The following is an 11524-nucleotide window of genomic DNA, read 5'->3' on the forward strand; positions in this document are numbered from 1 at the left end:
ACATAATGGTGTCAACAGTGACCCACCCCTCCCACCACACCAGCGCTGCAGGTCTCACAGATCAGACAGGGGTCAGGAGCAGTGTGATGGTGTCCTTCTGGCCTGGTCCACCGAGGTGCCAGAGTTGGTCCTCAGCAGTGCTTTGCTCTCCAACCGCAGTCGAGCATGTAAACAAGTGTGTTTTGAATTAGACTCAGTTTGCCTGTTAAATGTGGTGGAAGACAACACTGTAGTTGCTCTCCTATTTGCGGTATTCTAACCATTCTGGCTTCCAGTGCTTAGAGGAACAGCTAGCTGGAATGTGCATTAGCCTATGGTTCTTTAAAGACGGTAAAACCTATTTAATTGGGAAAACAGATTGTCTCAGTAATCATAGAAAGTAGCGTAGCTTAAGACAAGACAAATCCTCTCCGTGGGTTGCAGTGTGTACTGTGTAGAGGAAGGTAGATGTTTGTTGTTTAGAATAGTGTTTTCTTGATCACAAATGAAAGAATAATGTTTTCTATAGTAGGAAGTGTAGCTTGTAAAACAAACAAAAATAGAATTCATTCCGACTCATAAACACTCATAAATGACTGTGTGTCAATTGTTTTGTATTTTGGGTGTGCTGTAATAAGATGGAACAAACAAACCATGACCCTACACTCTTTTTCTACATACCCAGATTCAAATGAACTCATTATCTGAATCATTTGTATGTTTCTGCGTGCAGTTGGAAAGTAATTACAAGCTCTCAAACTGATGCATCGCTAAATGCCTCAGGAACAACTAGCCAGCTCCTCTCAAAAGCAGGGAAATAGACCTTCTAACTACTCCAAATCTGGGTGGTTAGCACTTTGTACTTGTATTGTATATGTATTATTTATTACATGTAAATATGAAATTCTAATATTTAAATTATAGTTGTTAGAGGCATTATTATTTGTATTTAATTAGATCTTTTTACTATTTTCTCTAAACCTTCTCTGAAACTAAACATTTCATTTAGCCACCGCGATGGTGGGTGCAATGATAGGCTATGCACTGCCTCTCAAGTCAACAGAGCGTGCATAACAAACAGCTTTGGAGTAGTTAGAAGATCTATTCGCTGCTTTTGAGAGGAGATAGACTTCCTGTAGACTTCCAGTTATTGTGCTAAGGCATTTAGCAATGCATCACTTTGAGAGCCTGTAACTACCTTCAAATGGCAGGCAGAGACATACAAATGGTATCAATGAGTTCATCTGACTCTGGGTAAGTAGAATAAATTACTTGCCAAAATATCAAACCCAAAATTCCTTCAAATCATGATGGCAGGGTATGAAAAGAAGGCCCAATACATAAACTGCTATAAAGGTTTCAAAATAATCAAATTAGTCTCCAAGCTTTGCTACTATGTGACATATCCTGTCTTATACTTTAACACTCTGTTTAACCAGTAATGTTGTTTAATACATCATGTTTTATTTCATTCTAATAGGAGCACATTTTTGTTAAGCTTCCATATCTCCCCATGGAGAATCTACAATAATGGAATTCTGAATCGCAATCCCCCACGGGTTGGCTTTGAGGCCGGCTTTGAGGCCGGCTCTGTGCCGCTTCCCTCTAATGTCATTGTCTCCTTCCTGCCTCCTCCACAGACGATAGATAATGGGCTGTGTCCAATGTAAGGATAAAGAAGCAGCGAAACTCACTGACGACCGAGAGACCAGCCTCACACAGAGCTCGGGGTACCGCTATGGGGCTGATCCCACGCCGCAGCACTACCCCACTTTCGGGGTCGCCGCCATCCCCAACTACAACAACTTCCACGGCGCTGCCACACAGGGGGTGACGGTGTTCGGAGGGGTTCACACATCCTCGCAGTCAGGAACACTTCGGTCCCGTGGAGGAACAGGTGAGGTTCAGACTGTCGGTTGTCTCATCTTCCGTCGTCAAACACACCTAGTATTGTAACTAGTAATTTTCTTTGAATACGAGGGTCTGCAAGATTGCTCAAAATAATGTAAATGCAAGAGGGTTGTTTTCTACAGTTTAGCTCCATTTCTTGTTAACACATTGTTACTAAAGAATTGCCTCAAGTTATGATTCATCCACTCATTGATTGATTTAAATTCATCCTGAACTATCTGGAAGTGATATGTGACACGGTCTGGTGAAAAGGTCTGCATGTTAGCAATTCTCCAGTCGCACAAATGACCAAAAAGCTTCTTTAAAAAAATAAAATAAATGTGTTTTCCGTTTTTTTGCATGTTATGAAAGTTGAAGTGTTGAAGAGCCCACTCAATATAACAAACAACAGTTTTAGAATCACTATTTATACTTTTTAATAATTTGTGAATAGGATTCACTGTATTGTCTGCCGTAGGCTACTGGGTAAGTGATACATAGCTTGTAGACAAACGTACGTTTTAGGACCCACAAAAGCAAGGACTATGATCATCTAATTATGTGTAGTTCTCTGTTTTCAGCATGTTGATGTTCTATCAGCATGTCGTGATGTGCTAAACATACAGGTAGATGTTCATAGCGAAGTACCCTCTTAGCTAAAAGCTACTAGCAGCTGTTTTGCGTGTGTTTTGTTTCACAGCAAGATTCTCCTGTATTGGTTTGAGGTGTACCAACATTCAAATAAGCATATCTTCTTCAACTACTTCATAATAATATTTAAAAAAAGACCTTGCCCTACTTGAGGACTTTTTCACCAGACCCTGTCACATATGGAATTTACCTGCATTCTATTGTTCCGGCATGGTTGCCACAGTTACCTCCTCGCCTACAGTATACTGTGTAGAATGTAACTATGTACTTTTCCTTTCCTTGAAAATCCACATCTATCTGCAAGCCATGTCCCATGGCTGTCTATTAATGAATAACAGAGTGACCTAGATTAATGCAGGCTTTCACCAAAACACATCTGAGATCAAAAGAGCTCAGACATTATGCTGAATCGTACAAAAACCGACGGAGGCTGGGGAATCAGGTTTAGGTTACAGTCTCTCACTGAGATTCTATAGCACCATACATTTATGACGCATAATGATCAATGACCTCTCTAGCCTTGATGACTACTACCCTGGGCCTGCTCTTGAGGTCTATTTGAAAAGTAATCCATGAACATTTTAGCCATTTAGCAGACACTTACCCAAAGCAACTATACATCACAGTCATTATGTGTAAAACCTTGCATAAGAACAGGGTTCACCCGCGGGCATAGTGCCAGAGAAAGGAAGGAAACGGATTAGGGGTGTTCTTTTTTTTATTCTTATAATTGTTTTGGTTTATTGCAAAAGTGAATGTACAGTAGGGTGTTAGGGGGTGGAGGGGAATGAGGTGGAGGTGCCCAGGTGTCAGCTAAAGAGATGGGTCTTTAGTCTATGCTGGAAGAGAGGGGTGCTATGTCTATATGATTGGACACATGATGTTAGGTGTGGTTGAAAGGATGTTACTCTGGCAGGGAGAGATGGAGGGAGCGATGGAGGGAGCGATGGAGGGAACGATGGAGGGAGAGATGGAGGGAGCGATGGAGGGAGAGATGGAGGGAGAGATGGAGGGAGCGGTGGAGGGAGAGATGGAGGGAGAGATGGAGGCGGGAGCGATGGAAGGAGAGATGGAGGGAGAGATGGAAGGAGAGATGGAGGGAGCGATGGAAGGAGAGATGGAGGGAGCGGTGGAAGGAGAGATGGAGGGAGCGATGGAGGGAGAGATGGAGGCGGGAGCGATGGAAGGAGAGATGGAGGGAGAGATGGAAGGAGAGATGGAGGGAGCGATGGAAGGAGAGATGGAGGGAGCGGTGGAAGGAGAGATGGAGGGAGCGATGGAGGGAGCGATGGAGGGAGCGATGGAGGGATGATGGAGGGAGAGATGGAGGGAGCGATGGAGGGAGAGATGGAGGGAGAGATGGAGGGAGCGGTGGAGGGAGAGATGGAGGGAGAGATGGAGGGAGCGATGGAGGGAGAGATGGAGGGAGAGATGGAGGGAGCGGTGGAGGGAGAGATGGAGGGAGAGATGGAGGGAGCGATGGAGGGAGCGGTGGAGGGAGCGGTGGAGGGAGAGATGGAGGGAGCGATGGAGGGAGAGATGGAGGGAGCGATGGAAGGAGAGATGGAGGGAGCGATGGAAGGAGAGATGGAGGGAGCGATGGAGGGAGCGATGGAAGGAGAGATGGAGGGAGCGATGGAAGGAGAGATGGAGGGAGCGATGGAAGGAGAGATGGAGGGAGCGATGGAAGGAGAGATGGAGGGAGCGATGGAAGGAGAGATGGAGGCCTCGCAGGAGGCAGGAGGGGAGAACACTGCACAGGGATGTTTCTGATCAAATCAGGAAATGAAATCACTCTACAGTTTTAGGACTATTGAGAGTGATCCAGGCTCCAGGGAATTACAAATCACATCTGATAAATGTGATAAGGCGCAGAGAGACTAAAGGCTGGTTTAACTGTTTCCTCACCAATATTCCAGCCAGCTCTCTTGGTTAAATGAATATTGGTATGTGTGTTCGAATTCAGCATTGGCTCTTGAAGGTACCTTCACAATAGGGAGTAGACCACCATTGATAGTAGTTTGAAGATTTATTAGGGTTCCCTCATTATGTTATGAGAAGGCCTAGCACCGACAGGCACCTCTCATTTGAGCTCTGGTTATAATGAAAGGCTGGTGTTTAAGTTGAGTTCATTTGACAATTTGATAAAACACATACAGTATTACAAAGCACATACATGCACATGAATAAAAAATCATCGAGGATAGGCCACAATAAAGTTTCTCATTGTGGTCAATACTTATTTCTCATTGTGGTCCTCAATTGACTCTCTGTGTTACTGTTAAACCATGTCTTGTATGTCTCTCATCCTGTTTCTCGCAGGAGTGACTTTGTTTGTGGCTCTCTATGACTACGAGGCGAGGACAGAAGATGACCTCAGCTTCAGGAAGGGAGAGAAGTTCCAGATTCTCAACAGCACGTAAGTGTGAAGGTATTCGCGTGACAACATGAAGGGTGGTTCTAATATCAGCTGTTTCTCATTTTCTTCTAAATGTTGTGAAATCTTAGGAACTATATACGTTGTTATTTCTGTCATAGCTGGGTGGGTGGGTGGGTGGGTGGGCGGTTGAGGGCTGAAGACGCGAGCTGTAAAACATCAAACGGCCAAGGCGTGTTAAAGTTTTCTGGGCTTGGTAGGGGACTAATAAGATGCCGTTTCTATTTTCAGATTAGAAGTCAAATGTTAAAATGATATTCTCCAGAACTTTCATGTTTCACAGGTTTAGTTTTTTGTGGGGGAGAAAAAAAGAAGATAGACTCTTCAGATTGAAATGAAAGAGGCTGAGGAGAGCCTAGGCCTGACGTCAACACAGGGTGTTAGCCCCAAGATGTCTCAATTTTCTGTCCACTTCTCTCAATGTCCTGCCTCCTCTATCCTCTGGGACTGGAATGACTTTTTTTGGACATTGTATCTCAGCGTTTGCAGCAGCCATGTAGATGTATATAGTACATGCTGTTCACTGTGACCAGAACCTCCTCAATGGGAGGAGCTGTGGTGCTGTTAATCACCCTGTCCACATTTGCTGTCAGAAATATGGTTCAGCTGCTAGAGTAGTGGACTATTGGAGAGTGGCTGTACTGAGGCTGGTGGAAACATGGCCAGAGCTAGGGCCAGCAGTTCTCCTTAACCATGTGACTTGACCAGGGAAAACATGTTGGACCCTAGTGGTATACAGACTCTAACCTCCCCTTCCTTTCCCCCCCCCACCCTCTCTCTCTCTCTCTCTCTCTCTCTCTCTCTCTCTCTCTCTCTCTCTCTCTCTTTCTCTCTCTCTCTCTCTCTCTCTCTCTCTCTCTCTTTCTCTCTCTCCCCCTCTCTACCCCCCCCCTCTCTCTCTCTTTCTCTCTCTCTCTCTCTTTCTCTCTCTCCCCCTCTCTACCCCCCCCCCTCTCTCTTTCTCTGGTGCAGAGAGGGGGACTGGTGGGAGGCTCGTTCTCTCACTACGGGTGGGACCGGTTACATTCCCAGTAATTACGTGGCTCCAGTGGATTCCATCCAAGCTGAAGAGTAAGTTGAAGTTTTTGCTCCAAAAACACACACGCTCCTCTCACACACACACACACACACGGCACCATCGAGCGCCTGTTTTCATTGAGCGTCACACTCCTTCAAGACATTTTAAAGCTAAATAGTAACAGACCAAAGTTTCAACCCTCCCGACTGACTTCTCCCTTTAATACTGTTCTGTCCATCCCTCTCCAGCTGGTACTTTGGTAAACTAGGGCGGAAGGATGCTGAGAGGCAGCTCCTGTCCAACGGCAACCCCAGAGGCACTTTCCTCATCCGGGAGAGTGAAACTACCAAAGGTACATGAAGGAAAATAACTTTTTAAGACTGACGTGTTGTTGACACCAGACCAATGGTCCCCCCATGTCAGTGCCATCGTGTCTAATGTCCGGTCATGTTTCTGCATCAGGGGCCTTCTCACTGTCCATCCAGGACTGGGATGACGTGAAAGGAGATCATGTGAAACACTACAAGATCCGCAAGCTGGACAGCGGAGGCTATTACATCACGACCAGGGCTCAGTTTGAGACCCTCCAGCAGCTGGTGCAGCATTACACCGGTGAGGCTCAGCAACAGCAAGGCATCGCACTTCAGTCTGTTCTGGGAGGTTGTCCGAATGTTATGATTCCAAAGTTTCTACAGTCAATAGAAAATAATACAATTGATGAAATATATAGATCAGTTTGAGTTCCAAAATCTGTGGATGTAGTTTGTGTTTGTCAATAAAGTCCTTCAATCCGATTGGCTCCAGCCAGGGCTGCGGGACTGTGCTGCCGGCTGATCGTGCCCTGTCACAAAGGCATGCCTCGTCTGGCCGACCTGTCCGTCAAAACCAAAGACGTGTGGGAGATCCCGCGGGAGTCTCTGTCGCTCATCAAACGTCTGGGCAACGGGCAGTTCGGAGAGGTCTGGATGGGTACGTACCGTTCAGCCTGCCACCCTGTCACATTCTGTCTGTCAGAGGAAAGACACATTATGTCTATCAGAGGTAAGACACATTATGTCTATCAGAGGAACGTCCAGAGCCATATATAGTGTATATAGTATGGCTCAGGGTGCAGGGTGTCTTCATATTGAAAGAGGCCTCTCCCTTTTCTGCACTAATCTGAAAACCTGATGGGTGAGACCAATATGTCAGATGCCTGCAGGGAGTTTCTGTTGAATGAAGTGAAGGACTGATCTATGTCTACGTCTGGATGCAACAGATTCTATTACAGCAGTAATGTGTGTTTACTTAATCACTAAGTGGAACATTAGGTTAGTCTGGATACGATTAGACTCAGAGGACATGTATTTTCAAGAACCCCCCCCCCACCACCCAAAAAAATAAACTAATATAAAAAATAAGACATACAATTAAACATGTCAAAATTAAATACGATATTAAAAACCTGCTGAAAATAGGAATTGTCTGAAATGACCGGTTTTAACTGAATTGATTCAGCCAGCCAAAGTAATGTGGAAAATGAGGGGTCATATTTTTTTTTTAGTAGAGTGGTTTGGTGTTATATCATGGTTATATTTAAAGGGATTGTATTTCTGAGAGCCAAACATTCCTAAGAAAGGAAAGGGGACTAGAGAAATAAGTTGAGCGTGTGTTGCTGCTGACAGGCACGTGGAACGGCACCACCAAGGTGGCGGTGAAGACGCTGAAGCCCGGGACCATGTCTCCTGAGTCCTTCCTGGAGGAGGCTCAGATCATGAAGAAGCTTCGACACGACAAGCTGGTCCAGCTCTACGCAGTGGTGTCAGAAGAACCTATCTACATCGTCACAGAGTACATGAACAAAGGTAACACCCACACCACGCGTGCACACGCACGTGTACACCGGACACACACACACACACACACACTGGTTCAGGTATGCAGTGTCAGAAGACAGCAGCAGTTAGTGCAGCTTAGTGTGAAACACATTGTCACCGACTACACGATGGAATGGTAACACATACACACCCAACACATACTCACAATGTTTTACATCATTTTGTTTGCTGCTCAATTTAGTTGGAATCGCCAGATTGATGTCACATTAACGGCAAGGTGTTGCTTTCAGCTATGATTTAAATCAAAAATGACCGTTTGGCAGATTGTGCAGACCATCTGCTTTGGTAAATCTCTCTTATTTTCCCCCCCGCTCTCTTTATTAGGGAGTTTGCTTGATTTCCTGAAGGACGGAGAAGGACGAGGGCTCAAGCTGCCAAACCTGGTGGACATGGCAGCTCAGGCATGTTGTTGCTGCATAGCAGCCATTTTGTTTCATCCTTGATCTTCAGTCTTTTCTTATGCCATTTGGTATTATTGCGTCTGCGTCTTGGAAAAAAACACAGGGAGTGTGTACTGAAATGGTTAAAATGAACTACATTTCCCAGGTGGCAGCGGGCATGGCTTACATCGAGAGAATGAACTACATCCACAGAGACCTGCGCTCTGCCAACATCCTGGTCGGAGACAGCCTCGTGTGTAAGATTGCAGACTTCGGCCTGGCAAGACTCATAGAGGACAACGAGTACACCGCTCGGCAAGGTAGGAGTCACACTGTGTTCACAGAAACACTGGCCCTCAGCTCCCTCTTCTAATCAGCCATTTCCAATTGACAGTCAGTGACTGAGAACTAGGGATTCCCCTATCGGGAATAGTCACGGTACTGCACTGTACAAATGTCAAACTTTAATGCAAGACACTGCAGTGCAGTTCTGATTGGAACGCTCTCATACTTTTCAGGAAAGGCTTTTCAAACGTGCCTCAAATAGTAGTCCCATGTTAATTCACTACATGCACAGGGGAAACTGGTGGAGGTAGACATTGGAGGACGGCTTCATTCCATTGCATTAAAATGAGCCCGTCCTTCGATTTTTCTACCTCCACTAGCCTCCACTGTTCCATACTGTACATTGAGCTTGGGCGGAGGAAAGTGATGGGTGGGTCTTCTCCTATGTGAGAGTCATTCGTAAACACTCCCTGACCCTTTGAACTTCTGACTCCCTCTCCCGGGAGCTAGCTCACTGAGAGCATACCTGGAAAGTCTCCAGCTCCTGAGACAATCTATCAAAATATGTGGCCACTTGACTGTTAGTGGTTTAAATGTTTCCTGCTTCAAACAAGAATAAATCCAAGCTCAGAAATAAAGAGAAAAGAGAAAAGAGAGAGCGAGAGTTGTTGTTTCCTCATGTAAACTCTCTCTCGACTTATCAGAATAAGACTGGAGTTTCCTTTAGCGACGTTGGTGGAATATCCCCCTGTTGAAATCTCGGCTACAGAGAAGAACCAATAGGTGATGGATGGCCTAGTTATTCCTGAGTTTCCTACAAAATACTCTTTACTTACCATTCGTTACTGCAGCGTATGTTTCTTTCGTTTTAAAAGCAACATCTCCAGCGACAACAATGACAACAACAACAACAACAACCAAATATGGTTTAAAAGAGGCGTCGTGCATGTTATCCCTCCCTCATATCTGTGTGTGAGGCCTTCTGCCCTCACAGTCTGTTTGTATTCATCTTGTGTCCTTTATCTGTCTTTACTTTTATTCATTTGTCTTGTATTTGCCTTTACGCCTCGGCTTTGTCAATTTAAACTGTATAGAGATGTTTTCAATTAAAAAATCAAGTTGAATTTGGATGACTGTTTGTTTTCTAGGAGCCAAGTTCCCTATCAAATGGACTGCCCCGGAGGCAGCGCTCTATGGGAAGTTCACCATCAAGTCAGACGTGTGGTCGTTTGGCATCCTGCTCACTGAGCTGGTGACCAAGGGACGGGTGCCTTACCCAGGTGAGGGAGGAGAGGTTTCTGCAATGGCTGTGTCTAGGCCTGTAACAATTATGTCATAATCGTCTAATGGCGATTATTTTACGTAATCACGTTTTTTTCTCTTAACCGCGGTCAAAGTATTATTTTATTTATTTATTTTATGTTTCAGTTCATATTCATGTTCCTACTTTTGTTTGCATCCATCAAACACTTTTAAAATGGATGTATGCGCATGTAGCGAGATAGAACAGTAGCTATCCTATCAGAGGACACCCCGCATGCATTGATTTACAGTTCATCAAGTACAGTAGCCTACATCAAGTCGGCTTTCGACCACAGCGGATTCGGCAAACACAGTAGCCTACACGGTAGAGAGATGGAGGTTGTAGAAAAAAGGAACACGACTGAAGCAACAACTAAAAAGTCACCATCCCACCCAATTTGCAGTCATCAACAAATCGCTCAGTGCCGCTGCAGTGGCTTTTCCCTCCCGGCAACTGGGTCTTGGTGAGTCGTTAAGCAGACGCGTTACATCGCGAAAGAGATGCGGCCATTCAATAATAATAATAATAATAATAATAATAACTTTTATTTGTCTAGCACTTTTCCTGCAAACTTTGCAGCTCAAAGTGCTTAATACATTATTATTGAATTCTTTTTCAATACAGTTGAGAAGCCAGCATTTAAAGACGCTGTACTCTTTTGATGGCCAATACGAGTTGCCTAGTAAGAATTACATCTCCAAAACTGCCATTCCAAATTTGTACGAGAAAGTGATGATATGATGATTATGATAATAAAGAGGCATGGTTTACTCCATAGGTTGCTGTGTTATTACATTATCTGTGTCACATAACAGTGAAACGGTAAATGGATTACACTTATATAGCGCCTTATTCCAAAGAGCTTTACAATGGCCTCTCATTCACCCATTCACACACACATTCACACACCAATGGCAGCAAGCTACCATGCAAGGCACCGGCCCGCTCATTGGAAGCAATTTGGGAGTCAGTGACAATTATAATTGTTAATGACAATTATTTCTGAGGCAATTAATTGTCCAGACAAATGTAGGCCTAGCTGTGTCTAACGTGATGATTGACTTTGTATGTTATGTGTCTGTGTGTGTGTGTGTGTGTGTGTGTGTGTGTGTGTGTGTGTGTGTGTGTGTGTGTGTCTGTGTCTGTGTCTGTGTCTGAACAATATGTCCGTATTTCTGTGTCTGCGAGCCCTACATCTAACATCCATGTTATGTTGTTTCTCTAGGAATGAACAACCGTGAGGTGCTGGAGCAGGTGGAGCGAGGCTACAGGATGCCCTGCCCCCAGGACTGCCCCATCTCCCTGCATGAGCTCATGGTCCAGTGCTGGAAGAAGGACCCCGAGGAGAGACCCACCTTTGAGTACCTGCAGGCCTTCCTGGAGGACTACTTCACTGCCACCGAGCCACAGTACCAACCAGGGGACAATCTCTGAGCGCCCCCTCCTCCCCCCATCTCTTATTCACATATTAACCACCAGAGGGCGCCATCACCACCACCAACTCTGCAGTGAAATGAAAGACTGACACCCTGCTAACGAAGGGACACCACCACTGCGGTGCAAATGATAGGCCGCCTCAGTATCACTCTCCAACTTCCAGTTCTCTCTGAGATGTTAGCGTTTTTTTTCCCTCTCGCCCACCTGACCCACACCATCTTCCATAGAGAGGGATATGCACTCAGTGATGCACAGAGTTCACTCAAA

The 11524-nt window shown here is 45.1% G+C and overlaps 1 protein-coding gene across 3 annotated transcripts; it reads left to right on the top strand.

The window, feature by feature from the left end:
- Window positions 1–1629: 1629 nt before the first annotated feature.
- fyna (FYN proto-oncogene, Src family tyrosine kinase a) lies at window positions 1630–11254 on the top strand (the record flags this gene model as incomplete). Of its 3 annotated transcripts, none has more annotated exons than XM_080533361.1 (11): window positions 1630–1876; window positions 4843–4939; window positions 5930–6028; window positions 6224–6327; window positions 6438–6587; window positions 6780–7016; window positions 7616–7819; window positions 8177–8253; window positions 8399–8552; window positions 9666–9797; window positions 11046–11254. In XM_080533361.1, 11 exons carry the CDS (start codon window positions 1630–1632, stop codon window positions 11252–11254), a joined length of 1710 nt encoding a protein of 569 aa, XP_080389487.1. The 3 variants fall into 3 exon arrangements, with proteins under 3 accessions (XP_080389487.1, XP_080389488.1, XP_080389489.1); XM_080533362.1 differs by having other exon boundaries at window positions 6780–6944; window positions 7640–7819; XM_080533363.1 differs by lacking the exon at window positions 6780–7016 and having other exon boundaries at window positions 7640–7819.
- Window positions 11255–11524: the final 270 nt, after the last annotated feature.

This window comes from Nansenia antarctica, assembly GCF_963989245.1.
Source record: "Nansenia antarctica genome assembly, chromosome: 1".
In the NCBI taxonomy this organism is placed as follows: domain Eukaryota; kingdom Metazoa; phylum Chordata; class Actinopteri; order Argentiniformes; family Microstomatidae; genus Nansenia; species Nansenia antarctica.